The 17,122-nt window shown below is 40.2% G+C and overlaps 1 protein-coding gene across 6 annotated transcripts in view; it reads right to left on the reverse strand.

The window, feature by feature from the left end:
* HPS5 (HPS5 biogenesis of lysosomal organelles complex 2 subunit 2) overlaps nucleotides 1-17,122 on the reverse strand; it is a 27,920-nt gene continuing 10,798 nt past the window's right edge. For 2 of the 6 annotated variants that reach the window (XM_035120488.2, XM_035120480.2), the window contains exons 12-23: nucleotides 16,845-17,004; nucleotides 14,884-15,007; nucleotides 11,595-11,750; nucleotides 10,982-11,053; nucleotides 9,350-9,996; nucleotides 8,459-8,579; nucleotides 7,477-7,632; nucleotides 6,814-6,933; nucleotides 5,894-6,007; nucleotides 4,230-4,336; nucleotides 2,937-3,222; nucleotides 4-2,357 (exon numbers count right to left, since the gene is read on the reverse strand). In XM_035120488.2, coding sequence (XP_034976379.2) covers nucleotides 2,297-2,357; nucleotides 2,937-3,222; nucleotides 4,230-4,336; nucleotides 5,894-6,007; nucleotides 6,814-6,933; nucleotides 7,477-7,632; nucleotides 8,459-8,579; nucleotides 9,350-9,996; nucleotides 10,982-11,053; nucleotides 11,595-11,750; nucleotides 14,884-15,007; nucleotides 16,845-17,004 — 2,124 coding nt within the window. In that variant the 3' untranslated portion in view covers nucleotides 4-2,296. Of the gene's footprint in view, nucleotides 2,358-2,936; nucleotides 3,223-4,229; nucleotides 4,337-5,893; nucleotides 6,008-6,813; nucleotides 6,934-7,476; nucleotides 7,633-8,458; nucleotides 8,580-9,349; nucleotides 9,997-10,981; nucleotides 11,054-11,594; nucleotides 11,751-14,883; nucleotides 15,008-16,844; nucleotides 17,005-17,122 lie in introns of all 6 variants that reach the window. The other 4 variants (XM_060276060.1, XM_035120498.2, XM_035120472.2 and 1 more) reach the window with 4 other exon arrangements.

Genomic DNA, 17,122 nt, shown 5'->3' on the forward strand with positions numbered 1-17,122 from the left:
AACCAAATGTTGAGTAAGATATATTAATTTTTATTAAACTCTGGATTAACAAAAACATGAACAAGGCACAAATAAAGCTGTTTGGTTACAAGCAATGTTTTAAAGCTATTGTTTAAACATGAACAGTGACTACAAGTAAATTATTGCAAGTAAATTATTTTTAAAAATACAAATTGTTAAGCTGTAACAAAATGCAAAACATGTTTCATAAATTTTTAGTTGTTCCACATCACATTCTCTTCAGAAAAATCTGTGTTAAAAGTACAATTTCATGATTTTGTGCTTCTTTTTAATAAAAAATATCCCAAAACCAATAGGTGATATCCAAGCAAGTTATATTCAGAATGGACCAATCAAAATCAATGGACTTACGTCTACTCTGAGCATAATTAACACATTGGCTATCCCCACCCCACCCCCAATGTGAGGTAGTAAACATTCATTTAAAAATAAGGCCCAGATTCAAAGAGCTGGAGGGTGAACTCTACACACAGCTGGGCTTCTGGAAGTAGCCTCCACAGCACTAATGAAACCTCCCCCAAACAGTACAGGTCTAAGAAGTTACTGTGGAGAATCAAGCTTTTTTACGTGGCTAACAAGATTCTCTGAACTGTGTCCTAAATATATATATAAGGCCCTCAAGCATGTACGTTAATAAATAATAACTCAGTAGTATTAGATTAGGTGTAAGTCCTTACAAGCTGTACAGTAAACCTGAGTATACAAGATGATGCAATTGTGACATTTCGGTTTTCAGCTGAAGGACTATAATAATTTTACACAATTCTGGAACCTTTCTCTAGCCCTGATTCAATAAAGCTTCAATAAATCACTAGTAATGTATGAATACTGCATAGTTCTAACATATTTAATACAAGAACAATGGGCAACATCCAACGACGTCATACTCTGTGTCTCCCTTGAGTATGACTAATGTTAGATATCACCCAATATCTAATAGGCACAATTTACATGGACTTTGAGTCAAACCACCTCAGTGCATTAGCAAAAAGCACTATTTTATGTGCGTGGTGTGGGAAAGTTGTTGATTCCACCATCACCAGCCCCAACAAATACTGCAGTGCTTTCCATTCCCCAAAAGGCCAATCTGGAGGATCCTCCCCAACTTCCAGCAGATATTTTTTCAAAAGATGTGGGGAGTGTGGGGAGCTACTGCCAGATGGAGAAGCAAGTAGGCCCCCTTTGCACCAGCAGAAATAACTGCGAACTGCTTTGGATCCAAGCCTTCTCAAAAATGAAGCATCTGATATTAAAATAATCTTAACATACAAATGGAAACCAAATTATCTTGATCAAATATCCAATGGTAGTATTAACAGAAATGTTGAGCGCATTTTCTTATACATCATTTTTGAAAACAGTCAAGCATTACAAAAAACAACAACCCAACACCTAGATTTAGAAGGAAATGTATAATATTATACCGATTTGATGAACAAGATTCTATGCGTGCATACTTGGGCATAAGCTGTATTGAACAGTGGGAACTGTTTCCAAGCATGCGTGCACAGGATGCATCGTGCAAGGATATTAAACAAAATAAAAGTGCGAAATATTTTCTTTAGGATGTGTGCAATAAGAGAACACTATGCCATAGTATACTGGATTAGATAAACCATTAAAACACCAAAATATTATGTTAAACACCATTTTTAATATATGCAAGTTCTGCCAGTGTTTACATTTAACTACTGGAATCTCAGTTCTGTTGATTATCACTTCAAATTCTGAATAAAACTTGTAAAATTCCACAGTGCTATAGTTATAAATATTTGGAGATTATATACTTGTTTTAACACCCTTTTACTTCAGCCAATGAATCAAGAGTTATATTAAAAGTGCTTTAACTCAACTCAATTATTATACACTTAGTCCCTGCAATTACACACATTCATTTATATGCAACTTTCTGGAAATGCTAGAAATGTGATGGAAGTTATTCATTTGAAATTTATATGCTGAATGTGAAGCACCACTTCCTCCATGAAAGAATCCAATTTTCACATCTAAACTTAATGCTGGTAGCTCAAAGGGGTTACCATGCACAAGCATTCTTGCTGAGCAAGCAGCAGCATTACAATTGTTCGTTAGAAGTATTGGGTAAACATGCATTCAAATACTGAATGACGGAAATCCAGTAGAAAAAGGAGCTTCGTTAACACTTTTTCTGCAAATCTGACTAAATGGATCTTCACTTTGACAGGAAAACATTGCTGGAAAAATGACACAGCACAAGAGGAACTTCTTCCTACTATCATTTTCTGTCATTTGTTTGCTATGCTTGTTGAGACCACAAAAATCGGTCACATCTTTCCAGCATGGACTGAATCAGGGCTCTGCAACAAAAGTGAACGCATAGGAGAAAAGAGATATTATAAAGAAATTGTGGACTAACTTTACACAGCAAATTTCATCAAGTTCATTAACTCATAAATGTGACTTTACACTTGTCTGCACTGCAGATTGCTACTACTGCAACTTCTGGTTGTTTATAGAACTTGAACCTGTCACATCAGTCAAAAGATTTATGCATTGCAGGGGCTGCATTAAATGACCCTTGTGGTCCCTTTCCAATTCTACAATTCTACGATTCTATGATTCTGTCTGTTCATTTCATGTTGCTCAATAAGAAACATCTGCGTTCATACAGAAATGGGCCATCCCATGCCAGTATATTTTGTGAAAGATTTTCTAACCACCCTTGCTTCTGGTTTCAGTAAACTATAGCTTGTACCACATTTGGATGCAATTGCAAATTATGGTTTGCCATTAACTGAAGCATGACGCTTCCAATCTTGGCACATGGAGTTTGTGCAAGCCTGAAGGCTTATAGCTACTTGCACATGCAACACGAAATCATGACACAGTATTACATTTTGACACAACCAATTTCAGACCATTATCAGAAGACTTACCTTTGTCTTTTTTCAGCAATTCTTAGTATCTCACAGACCTTGGCAAATCTTTCAGACAATTCAACCATCAGGCCACATTCCTGCAACAGCTGCAAAGCACGATCGGGACCAATTACTCTGGCCAACAGGAGAGCCACATTTTCAACTGTCACACTATTTGGCCAATTTGGATCACCATTACTAACAGCGCCGCCATTTTGCATAGCTGGATGAAGAACAATACTGCAATGACTCTTCACAAGGCAAAGAAGGAATTTCCATTCTTCCATTGTTTCTGGAATTGCCCCTAAATGCAAAAGGTAATGATTTAGAGATCCAAACCAGATTGCTTTGTAGGACTCGATGGTGTGTGTGTCAGTTAAAAGTAAGTAGCCCAGCCCAACCTTAGGTCCCTAGATGGTGTTGGCCTGCAACTCCCATAATCCTGGACCACTAGGCCTGGGGATGATGGAAATTGTAACTCCACAACACTAGAGGACCCATGGTTGGGGTGGGTGGGGGGAGATTCATGGACAGAATAATAGAGTAGATAGCAGGTGACACTGAGAGCATGTACGCAAGAGACAGGAAGGAGGATGGAAGTTTGCAACTATGGACACTTAATTGCATTTGCTGCAGGATAGCATGGGACATTAAATTCACTGGCGGAGGAACGTGGGTGCAGACCACCCCCAGCACCACTATTCCGGTAGGGTGCCATCGCGGCGCCCCCCCGGACATGTGCTGTGTATCCCCACGCGCGCCGGGCACCACGCCCCTGCAGGCAGTGCACTACCACACCCCCCAGGGTGCGCGCCACGCCCCCGCCTGCTCTCCGCCCCTTGTAGAGGAGCAAGCAGCTTTGCCACTGTTTAAATTGTCACAGCAACACTATCTCCATTATACTGGAACACAAAACACAAATTCAAGAGAGAGTCTGATTAAATTTAAATGAGCAAAAATAAGAAAAAAGGGGTTTTCAAAATTCACAAACTGTCAATGTAGAAAAGGGCAAAAGAACGTAGCAGAAATGCCACGTTTTATTGTGTGCACGATACTGGTGTTCTACAGTACATTTAGGTGTAATTGCAGTGAAAAAAGGGTGCATGGTAACGATGTAGTTTTTTTCTTTTTTCTTTTCTTTTCAGAAATGCACTTGGGTAATTACTTCCATAGCTTGTTTTTGTTATTGTTGTTAAACTGTTTTATACTGACTTCGATTTAAAAAATTGATAAATAAAAAGATGTCAAAACTAGTTAGTACAAGTACAGAATGTGGAATTCCACTCAAGAATCAAATTAAGTTTTACAAACCATGTTCTCTATCCAACAAGTTCATATCATCCAAACAGACAATATGGGTAAGGGCTTCAGGTCTTCTATTCAGCTCCAAACAGAGAGAAAGATATCCAGGCCAGAAGCTGTAACAATATTACAGAGAGTTTCACAAACCAAAAGTAAATACTTATTATGAGTAATTACAACCTGACTGACACTTCAATATACCACAACCTTCACTGAGAAGATGACCTTCCTTCTGTCTCCCCTCAATGAACAAAGAGTCACAAGTTTAGATCACAGTATAATATGCTGTATAATATATTGTCAGGTGTGGGGGACTACCATTATACTGAATAGGCCCATACTGATTTTTTGATGCTCCAACAGCATACGTCTAAATCCATATTCCATGCCTATCTTCAGGAGAATAATGACCCAATACACACCTCTCTATATCTATTAACAGCAACAGCACCAATTTCCCCCTTAACACAGAACACATACACCTCCAAGTTTACCAGTATCTTAAATAAATAAGTTATGCAATCAAATCCAGCTGGGAGGCCCTCTTCAATTAAAAATAAATAAATAAATCTAGTTAGTTGGTTTCTGGGAGCATAACAAATCTTGACTTAGCAAGAGAGGAGCTCACATCCAATTCACTTCTGCCTGGTCCTTTTTGCTGCCGCATCAAGCCAAGTCAACATTTGGCTTAGTGTATCATCTGATCTGAACAGGGGGTTGTGGTTAATCTCTCTCTTCACTAACCATGAGTTGCAACCAAGAGCCCTGGGGCCAAATGAAAAGAAGGGAACCTAAATTCACAGCTGAGAACCCAAATCCAACATATTTATATGGAACTTTGAAGTACATTAAAATTATCTGAATTCTGTTCTTCTTGAGTAAATTTTATTCATTCCACAAGGTTGTCAGCTACTTAACATCTCGCCTGGGTTTATAAAGAATTTTGACAAAGGCAAAACGCTGCTGCAGATTGTATATTCCCAGTACCATTTCTCAGTTGTTCTCTTATTCAGTAGCAAACAGAATGCAAGACTTTCGTGTTACTATACCACCCCCAACTGGCCCAAGTATGCAATTCTAGCAATGGATATTTATGCTGTGGAGTGGGGAAGAAAGAAGAGGCAGGTAAGCTTTAACTCAGGGATGGGGAATCTGGGGCCCCCACAGGCTGACCACTGGAAGATCCATAGGTTCCCCAGCCTCGTTTTAACTGAATCACAGTTGCAGCTTCATTATTTATTACTGCTGCTCAGTGCTATGGCAGGCTTTGGAAGGAGAGGTAGGTAGGCAGGCAGGCAGCAAACCTGAAAGCAAAGAAGCACATTAAATATAACTCCAGCCAGCAAGCCACTGGCTGCTGGAACACACCCACAGAGCATGATTGAGCAAGTGCATAACACATAGCCTGGATAACTAAAGTTGAACAGACTAGACCAGGCATCCCCAAACTGCGGACCTCCAGATGTTTTGGCCTACAACTCCCATGATCCCTAGCTAACAGGACCAGTGGTCAGGGAAGATGGGAATTGTAGTCTAAAACATCTGGAGGGCCGAAGTTTGGGGATGCCTGGACTAGACTATTACGTAGTGAAGTGAAACCAAGGGAGAGAAACATGCACTCTTAGGTAACAAAGTTTCAAAAACATTAATTTTACCAAGGACTTCTACATTACCCATAGCTTTTGCAAATGTCAGACATCTTCTCTTTCATTACAGTGTCAGCTGGGAGTTTAAGCAATAGTAAGATCAGTTGGTTATAGCCCCAAGTAAATAAATGTGAACGTGGCCTGAAAATATTAAAGCAAAAGCAAAAAAAAAGTTAGGGAAGTTACATAAGACTTTTTAAAAATGGTAGATAACACAAGTTTGTTTCAATTTGAATCAAAACACTGTCAATATTAAAGGGAGATTCATGCATGCTGCTCTAAATCAGGGAGGGGAACATGAGGTTGGACTACTCCAAAAAATTCCCCACTGTTAAATATACAGTCATCCCTTGGAAGTTGAATGGAATCCATTCCGGAAGTCTGTTCCGACTTCCAAAATGTTCGGAAACCAAAGCGCAGCTTCAAACATTCGAAAACCAGAACACTCACTTTCGGCTTTTGATCGTTCAGGAGCCAAGGTGTTCAAGATCCAAGGTATGACTGTACTTTTTAAGTAGAGATCTTTACCAGTCTTCATTTGTACTGGAATTACATTTTTTAGCTGTGCGCTTGTCACCCTGGGCTTCTCTGGAAGGAAGGACAGAACTTAAATTCAATAAACAACTAATAACATTATCCTTGATCACTGGCCATACCGTCTGGGACTAATACGAGTTGGAGTCCAACAACATACAGAGGGCCAAGAGTTTCCCATCCCTTCCATGTCCTAAGCAAAGATGTATCCTATAATAGAATTCCCCACCCCCACACAAAGCAAGGTTATCCAAATCAATTATATATCATGCATTCTGTCTCAGTGAAGCTAAAAGACTGTTGGGTGATCTTGTGACTGTGCCTGTGACTGTCAAAAGATAATGCCTTTAGAAATGTGAATACAATTATGAAGTGTGGACAAACAGCAAGCTTGAGTCAAATGCTATTCATACCGTGGATTTCCTTGGGCATCCATTGTACTTGCTGTATGTGGGGCATCTTGAGAAACTGCCAAACGTAACCAATCTAACCGTAATGACTCAGGATGAAGAAGAGATCCCAGGAAGGACAGCCTAGAAAGAGATTGTTCACCGCTAATTATATGTGCATTCTGGCAATAAAAAGGATTTACAACATACAAGCAACTAGGACTAGTTTCACAATATGGCATACTTGAATGTCATTTAAGTAGTGCTGCCTTTTTTTAAAAAAATTGTCATCCAATTATAAGGAACCAAAAGAAATGTTTAATGCCTTATTGTATACAACCATACTGTATTAAAAAGTTCTCAAATAACCATGTATGCAGGGTTTTTTGCTAATAGTTACTACCCACTCAAGATATTATTTCCCTTCTCAGAGACCTAATGTCATTAAGAAGCAACAAATATTTTAGAATCATAGAATTGTAGAGTTGGAAGGGACCACAAGGGTCATCTAGTCAGTGCAACCTCCCGCGATGCAGAAATTAAAGAATCCCTGACATATGGCAATCCAACCACTGTTAAAAATCCTCTAATGAGAGGAGTCCACATTTTACCGCTACCCTAATTATTACTTCCATGCATCCCATTCCTTAACTTTTGTTCCACAGAATAAGAGAGCACAATATATACCGTTCATCTTCAGCCCTTGATTTGATTAGACTGTCTAAATATGCCAGGAAATGCTGAGGATTGCTTTTACAAATTTGCTTGATATCTGAAGGCAAAATAGAGGGGCAAAACTTGATCAGGGGCCTTAGTGAAGTTTCTCCAAATTTTTCATAAAGCCTATATGAGAACAAGAGATGACACAAAAGTCACACTTATTTAAGAAAACAATTTTCAGAATTATTATTTTCTAGCATAGTATATCGATCAACACATTTAAACATAGCTAACACTGCAAATATAACTGCAAGGTTTATCACAATACTAGTGAGGCTTGCCTGAAACTAGATCAGGCATCCCCAAACTGCGGCCCTCCAGATGTTTTGGCCTACAACTCCCATGATCCCTAGCTAAGAGGACTAGTGGTCAGAGATGATGGGAATTGTAGTCCAAAACATCTGGAGGGCCGAAGTTTGGGGGTGCCTGAACTAGATTGTGGGAAGAAGGGTGTGTCTTAACATTAGGCCAAATGTGGGAAACCTTTGGACCTCTGGATGCTGCTGAACTACAACTCCCACTATTCCTGGCTGCTGACCACAATTACTGGAATTGATGGGAACTGTAGTTCAACAACATTGGGGGGGGGGTTTCCCCCCAAACATGTACTGAGCAAAGTGAGCAGATGCTGGGAGTAGCACCATCAGCTCCAGGGCTGTTCCTCAAAAGGCCTCTGACCCTTCCTCTCTGCTGGACACTACAGAGCTATACTGCCTCAGGTGTTGTGAAGGACAGTCACATCATCAGTGCTGAATAAAGTCAGCCTCTGAACGTATAATGGGAAGGGGTGCCATGGTAATGAAATATTATTATGGGCCAGCCCTAGAAAATGCAAGTATGAAACCACCTCCCATTAATAAAAATGCAAGATGACTTATCTGAAGAGTGACTACATATGCAAGCCTAGTATTAAATAAGATGTAGTCAAATTAAGTCAAATGGTGAATACCTTAGGACATGTGCTAGCAACACAGGAGCATCCCAGGGACCCAGATCCACTAGCAATTTCAGTATTCTAAACATATCTCCATTCTCCAGGGCCATAGTGACTGGACTAGTCCGAGTCAGTTCTGAAACCAATAATTTTACATGTAACAACAACTATATTGAAAAGTAACATTAAGAACAGGAAACGTGCTAATTTTCACATAAACATTAAATTGGGGGGGGGGACACTTATGAGCTATAAATGGTAACAAGAAAAAAAATCAGTCAATGTCATTTAGGAAATATTTTAATTGGATTTTACTTTTATTTTTATGAATGGGAGTTAGATAAAGCTTTCAACTGCATTAATGTTAATTAGGAGTAAACATATAAAAAGCCTGCTGTATGATGTCAATGGCCCACCTAGTCCAGCATCCTGTTCTTACAGTGGCCAGTCAGATGCCTGTGAAATTTGAGCACAAGAGTGCCCTTTCCTTCTGTGCTTCCAGCAACTAGTTTTCAAAAGCACTACTGCCTCCAACTGTGGAGGCAGAATGTAACCATCATGGCTAATTGCCATTGAAAGCCCCAGACAGCATGCCCCATATTTCAGCTTGCAAATATTTTCAACAAATTCCATTTTGAATGAATTCTATCTATATAAAGCTTCAACACACTGACAGACACAAGATCCTCCAACAGTTCAATCTTACATAGATCTGCTTAGAATCAGCCCCAATGAGTTCAATACGACTTGATTCAAGTTAAGTGTGTATAGAACTGCACTGTGAAATCATACAACCTGAGAATCGTAGAACTGTAGAGTTGGAAGGGACCCCAAGGGACATCTAGTCCAACCCCCTGCATTGCAGGGATCTCAGCTAAAGCACCCATGACTGGTGGCCATGCTTACCTTTTAATCCTTCCACATAGGTTTCCCAAACTCTAGGATGATTGCTATGACAGGTTATAATACATTGCTTCAGCCTTTCCAGATCCAGAAGAAAAAAGTAGTCTTTTATGAATCTACAAGCCAAGGCATCTGAATCTTCTGGCTGCACACACCGTTCACCATTAATTTGTGAATATTCATATACATTTAATTCAAAACATAAGGTTGCCAGCTCTACCAGATCTTTCTGGACATTCTCTGGTATGAAACATGGGGAATGAATCTGAAAAGAATGGTTAAATGTGGTTTCCGACTTCGGATGCTTGCTCAGTATTTTATCATTATGACTGCTACTATTTGGCTTGGTATTTTCCTCCCAGGCATCTTCTTGTTCTTTATTTACATCATCATTTTCATAGTTTGTTCTCAAGACAGGTAACTGTTCCATATCTGCGCATTCATCACGTTGAGGCATTTCCACATTTTCTTTGAAAACTTGCTGTTCTTCAGGCTGCAAAGGCAACTCATTGTCTATCTTAGATGAGCTCTCATCTAAAACGGCAGATGCTTCAAATCTAAATGTTTTTTCTAGAAATGGAATCCAGTTTAGCAAAACTGCTCTCAAGTACTGTGGCTGTAACAAAACCATTGGATCCTGAAGTCTAGTTCTGCAAAAAGGAAATATGCAAACTTAAAATTTGATTTGATACCTCTCATATCCCCATCTCAGCCAGTTTTGATGTTCCAAGACTCCTAAACTTCCAGATAAATCCTAAATGTAACAGTAAGCTACTTTTCTAAGAACTAGTATTACAGTGTATGGAGAAATATTAGCATAGCATCACAGTTTTAAAAACAGTCAACTTTCATCTGCATAGAACAGGCATGGGGAATCTGTAGCTCATAGGCTAAATTAGGCCCAGCAGGGATGTTAATTTAGGCTGTGGGGCTTTCCCCACATCCAACCATGCCCACCTGCATCACACCCAACATCACATGTGCAGCAGGGAAAGACATGGCTGCAAAGAAACTATCAAGAGTATTAAGAGTACACTCTGCAAGCAGGACCTTTCAAACTGGGTACTAAGCCCCCTGGGATGGGGGTGGGGATGGGGATGATGATGATTTATTAAATTTGTTGGTCGCTTTATCTTGCCCAAGGCAACCCAAAGTGACTTACAACCAGATTGGCTCTATTCTGGAAATTTCAGCCAAAGCTTCCAAGGGGAACAGATCCATCTTCATTTTCAGGCACAGCATGAATCCAAACTACCCCGCGAGTGTCCTCCTGATACTTTCCTTCGAAGTGAAGCCACCTGACATCACAGCGCATCAGGTGAATGAGAGGTGGGCAACCATCAGGGATGGGGAAATTAAGGATCTGGAATATACTGGTGTTTGTTTTTCATTTCCTTTTGCTTTTAACTTTTTAATTATTTGCCTGTTTGGTTTTTGTATTGCTGTATACCACTGCGATATATCTTTACAATACAGCAGTATATAAATCTTTTTTATAAATAAAAATATAAATTATACAAAATATTCTACTGTTTTAAATATATTTAGATCCTGCCCCTGCTCGATAAAGAGCTCAAGGTTCTCCTCTCCCTGCTCTGCATATTGTATCCTCAGAACACTAGATGCCTTACTTACAGGGTCTCCGTAGTTGCTGTCCCGAGGTCTTTAAGGGGGTCCTCTTCATGAGGCTGGCTCTGCAGCTCAAGCCTTGAAAGAAAAGGTTAATTTTAATAGCCAGTGGGAGGAATGAAAAACATTTCCCTGTCTCACTCCTAAGTTTGTTTCAGTAAAACTCTATACCACCTAGAAGACTGATCTGTATAAAAGCACCAAAGCCTTTCCATTTTCTTTTCACTTTGGTGGCTCTGCTCACATATTTTTCAGCGCTACAAATACAGAATTATGTTCTCTTCATCTAAAAATGATGACCATGCATTCCCAGGAGTGTTTCTGGGCGTGGGTTTATTGCTATATTTCTGTTACCAAACCCTACCCCAACCGCATCTTTCTTAGTAAGCTTGGTATTCCATGTCACAAAGTCAAATGCATGGCTGGATTCCAGTGTCACTTCCAATAGCCAAAGGTTGCTTTTTGGTAGTATTGCAGCATGTTACTAGAAATGGGTGATTCAGAAATGCATTTGCATGATGAGTTAAAGAGTCAACCAATAATGCAGTAGTTCTTCCTGCCTCATCACCCTGTTGAAAGGAAAAAAATTGCTGCACAGGCTAAAAGAGCTTTTACTCACTCTTCTTCATCATCTTCTCCTTCCTCTTGAGGTTGGGCTAGTGTAGCAGTCATTTCTGGAAGCTGTTCTTCATCTTTAATGTCCTGTCTGATTCTATCAGGACTCACATGAAGAGTACCAATCTTTTCTGTGGTCTTACGTACAAAGCTAGAAACACTGTAAGTTAAGTGCAAACATTGTATGAGCACCAAAAAGGACAAAATCATAGATTAAGGCAGCCATGTGGCACCTCAGAATTTATCATAGCAAGAGCTTGCACAGGTCTTCTTCAGATATATAAAGCAGATCAAGAAGATGGATGATATATGTTGCTGCTCTTTATGTACAAGGCAAAAATATTTTGGTCAGCATAAGCAGAGATTTTAGAACATTAAACAATGTCAATGTAGGATTGTTAAAGCAAGGTTAAAGAAAATATGGTTAAAAGGATTAGTATCCCACATTAGCTGATTGCTGGGATTAAGCTATATGTTTAGGCAAACGTTGAACCTAAAAAGTGGAAAATACAAATACAAATCTTTGCTTCTATGATGCTCTACCCACAGCACTCCTATATTGAACATAATACTTGAAAGTACAACATTCGTTCCAGTTTTGTTTGTTTCATGTTTTGGGGCTTTAGGCTATGTCTAAATGAACAAAGGTAAGTGAAATCAGGGAGCTGGTGTAGCCAAGATTAGATGCATTGTTTCTATAATGGTCATAATTTTTTTAACATGTTAGGTTGTAGAATTGTTTCTTTTAAATAGAAGAGAGTAATCAACACTATAGCACTTGTTTTCTTCCCAAGTATGTAAAAATTGCTGGTGGATACAAATGTTCATTCACCAGAAAATAGGAATAGAAGTAGAGCAACACCTTTATTACGATCACAAAGCAATATCACAAGGCTTTCAAGTTTACAGAATTCTTCATCAGGCTCAGTGTTGACCTATTTATTTATTTATTTATTTATTTTAAAAGGAAGTGCGAGAAAAGAAACATCTGGGCATGATGAAAAACCCCAAAGTCTGCAAATGCCATGCTGAACACACTGTGTTAATCTAACTCAGGGGTCCCCAGACTTACCGGCGTTTGGGCCGGTTGCCACCGCGTCGATCGCGTGGCGGGCCGGAGGGCGGGGGAGCGCGCGCCTGTGCGGGCCAGCGGGCGGGGGAGTGTGCTTACTGGCGCGGCGGCGCGCTTCCAGGGTGGGGAAAGCGCCGAAAATCCGTTGTGCGCATGCGCGTGGGCCTCCCCCGACCCGGAAGTGCACCAGAAATGACTTCTTCCGGGTTGGGAGAGGCCCATACGCATGCGCACAAAGGATTTTCGGCGCTTTTTCCCCAACCCGGAAGAGGGCTGCCGCGCTGCGCACCGTAAGAGCGGGCGGCGGGGGTCGTCGCGGGCCGGATTGGCAGGCTAATTGGGCCGCATCCGGCCCCCGGGCCGTAGTCTGGGGACCCCTGATCTAACTGGAGAATTGTGCTGGGTGCAAAATATGTTTTAGGTTATACCAAGGACTACCAAAACTATACGGCATTCCTTCTTTGAAAACTGTAAAGCAAGAAGTTATTAGATATGAATGGCTGCTGGCGTTTATATTTTCAAAAGAGAAAATGTAACAGCCACTATTTCTTAGTTCCATTATCCATTGTAGCCACTTTCAACCAGAACAACAGTTACGAGCATTGTGCGTGCAGTATACTGAATTGTTTCAGCTCATCATCTTTCAACAATGCTGAAGGTTAGAATTCACATCTCATACTATAGCCCTTTTCAGGCACTCTCTCCTTGTGCAAGTGGAAGATGGAGAGTGAGGTGGTGTTAAAACAGAATTCACCAACCTGGTGCCCTCCTGTTATTTTAGAGTATGACTCCCATCAAAGTCATGGGGAAGGCTGTCTTACAGCAACCCTCAAAATAGGTAAAGGTAAAGGGACCCCTGACCATTAGATCCAGTTGTGGACTCTGGGGTTGTGGCGCTCATCTCACGTACAGCTTCCAGATCATGTGGCCAGCATGACTAAGCCGCTTCTGGCGAAACTAGAGGAGCGCACGGAAATGCCGTTTACCTTCCCACCGGAGCAGTACCTATTTATCTACTTGCACCTTTGACGTGCTTTCAAACTGCTAGGTAGGCAGGAGCAGGGACTGAGCAACGGGAGCTCACTCTGTCGCGGGGACTCGAACCGCTGACCTTCTGATAGGCAAGCTCTAGGCTCTGTGGTTTAGACCACAATGCCACCCGCGTCCCAACCCTCAAAATAGCCATCATCAATTCCGTTGTAGTGGTTTCCAGACTCTAAAATGTTAAAATGCAGCATCAGTATATGGCCCAAAGGCAAGCAATCTGCTTCCCCCCCCCCCCTTAAGACCTATTCATTTACTTTGCCGTTTTGGTTGATTCTTCATTGCCAATTCAAAAGAAAGGACTAAAAATGTCTTTTAGATTTCAGTATTTTATTTGACCGTTCTATGGCCAATTTTTTGATGCAGGAATGAAGAGACACCGCCTATCACCTGAAAGTAAGTATGGCTTTCTCTGTCTTGTGCTGAAATTAATAATCAGAAGAGTCTTCTGCAAAGTACTCCTAGGAGGACACATCCTGATAACTTTAGGACCTCAAAGTTAATCAGATATGAAGTTTGAAACAGCAGTAAGTGCTGGGTACCTACAGAGGTGGGATTCTTCAACTATATCTTCCCCATATATCTAAGAATGGAATCAATCTGATTTCAAATCTCCTGTCCCGATCCTGAATCCATGGTCTGAGAACTCCTCAATTGTGCATCTGGTTCCAATCATGAGAGGACTTATTTGACTTAAATGCTAATTGTTTGCTCCTATTGGTTTTAAAACTCACCATTTAGGATATTATTGACCAATGGGTCAGTCACTGGATCCTTACTAGAAAGCTCTATTTACACTATAGCTGCCTTTAAGCACTCAAAGCATTCCAAACTGGCACCACTTGGGATAGTATAGTCAGTGTTATACTGGTAATGGAGAGCTAGGTTAAGAAGGATAATGAAAAACTTTCACAGTTGCAGAGGCACGACCCACATGTTAAAATTAGTGGTAAACAGCTGAAGATTCATGAGCCACCCAGGATAAGGCAAGCATCCCCACCACACTCTTATGCCCTTTAATGATTAAGAGACTTTTAACCCCAGCCCATCTTCAGCTAGCTAGTTTCAAGGAGTCAAAGGCTAGCATGGAAAAATGTGGCATGAGTTACAAGTAATGTTTAATGATTGGACAAAACAAAAAGTATGTAATGGGTGAGGAATTCACATGTGATTTTACCTGTCCTTGACAGCTTGAAGAGAGACGAGGGGAGATGGGGAACGGAATGACAATGGAATACTGAATGGAAGAAAAGTCTCATTCCGATCAGTGTCGACCATCACAGAAGCATGAGATACAGTGTCTAACAAACAAAATTAAAATTTAAAAGTCATAAAATGGAGTGATTTGACAACATAGGCTTAGGACTGATCAGATGCTGTGCTTCACAACAGATTTTTTTCACCTCCTTCCAGTAGGTGTCAATGCCATAATTACCACCTTTTGCCAAATCATATGGGAAATAACAACCCAATCTGAACCACCAGCATTTAGGTGATCTGGCAGTTCTGCTTTTTTTAGGAAAGCTACTTGATTTGTCAGATAACTTTGGGCCTAGTTTCAAAGCATCTGTAGTAAAATGCAACTTGAAATACGAGTCCTAAAACACACTGATAAATGGTTTGAATGTACATATGCATTTGAGGTTTGGACAGCAATTTACAAACTACAGGACCTGAGGAATTTTCGTGTGTGTGAGTGACACACACACACACACACACACACAATCAATCAGTGTCTCCTGGTATCCATTATGCAACACTTAATTTAGAGATGCAGTTTTCACCAATATCCTCAATATCACTGATATTTTAGGGTGAGCAACAGATCATTTCCACAATGTATTAAGCAAAGTGACAAGCGGCAAATGGTGCGTACAGTGTAAAACCTCCAAATACAAGAGCAAGGAGTTTACAGAATAAAAAGCATGGGGAACGCACAAGAAAAGCAAGTACCATGCTGCTATTACCACTGTTTCAAGAAACCTGAATGTCTAAATTCCTTTCTTCATCTTAATTCATGGAATTAGAAGCATTCTTGCAAATAAACCATCAAGTATGCAGTTTATTCAAGGCCAAAGCTAAGATTAAAAAGGGATTATATTTTGCCCAAGAGAAAAATTACAGCAGTTCAAAAATATTAATTTTATAAATGAGTGAGAACAAAGGAATCCCTTCAAAGAACAGAAAGGACTACATATTCATTTAAAATGCTATCAGGAAACAGCACCAATCAAAGCATACATGTATAGCCTTAATCCAAACATGCAAAATCTACAGCTTGACGTTACCAGCAAATTCGGTAAACCCCCCATATTCCTGTCATCTACATTCAAACTACTGTTGTTCTAGGGGACTATTCATTGAAAGAATGGAGTATTTATCACCAGCACATTTCTCCCTTAAAACACTGCATACAATAAAAGAAGTTCTCTTACCAACCATTGACAATGCGATAATGACTCAAAACATTACTTTTCACGTACAAGACTAAACTATCCTCCTGAGGTCCAATGAACCTCCTTCGATTTTACAGAAGGAATAGAATTTTAGCCATAAAAGTGAAACAGCTCCAAGTTTTGAATCCCCACCATTACACACAGAATTGCTTAGTTCCTACAAAACACTGAATCACCTTGTCAGCCGAGTGCTGGTGTCACTCTGAGATACCGAACTCAGGTGCTTACAGAGTTTCACAACAGCTTGACTGGAGCAGAAGAGGCTAACAGGTTTCTGAACACAAAATCTTAAAGGAGAGCCATGAAAGCAGCAGAGGTGATTATGATTTTCTGCTTGAGTGAAATTTTATGAATCGAACAGGATAGCAACCTTCATTTACATGACAGTGCAGCAAAGTAGGTGACATGAAGCAGTGATGTCTCTCACACACAAACTATCAGACTTTTACCAAAGAATTACATCACCTGTTAGTAAATTACTTTGGAGGAAAACATGATAACCAGCATTCAGAACTGTCGCTACATAACAAGGTAAATGATAATTTGTAGGAGAGTTTAGAAGTCCCTAACAATGCCACCAAACAGCTGGAATTAGCAACAACCTTGTTTTCAGAGCCAGCAGCAAATCCCCATCTATTTACAGGACACACACACATGAGTATCTAGTAAATGTTTGTATTACCACATTCCTGGTGCTCTTCTTCCTGGTGTGTGTGAAATTCTCTCAATCTTTCGTCTTCTGATAGAGTTTGGCTATGCAAGGAGCAAGAATCCTCATCAGACTGGCTGCCTCTTCGGCTAATAACACGATAAATGCCAGAATCTAATACGCTGAAACTTTCCTATTGAGAAATTGTAATGTAAGCTTTAAAAGTCTGCCTTTATAAACTTGATCCAGCCAAAAGACAAGCCACTGGTTTTAGTGCAGAAGAGCACATATTTAACTCTCCTAATAAAATA

Source organism: Zootoca vivipara, chromosome 1 (genome assembly GCF_963506605.1).
Source record: "Zootoca vivipara chromosome 1, rZooViv1.1, whole genome shotgun sequence".
Taxonomy (NCBI): domain Eukaryota; kingdom Metazoa; phylum Chordata; class Lepidosauria; order Squamata; family Lacertidae; genus Zootoca; species Zootoca vivipara.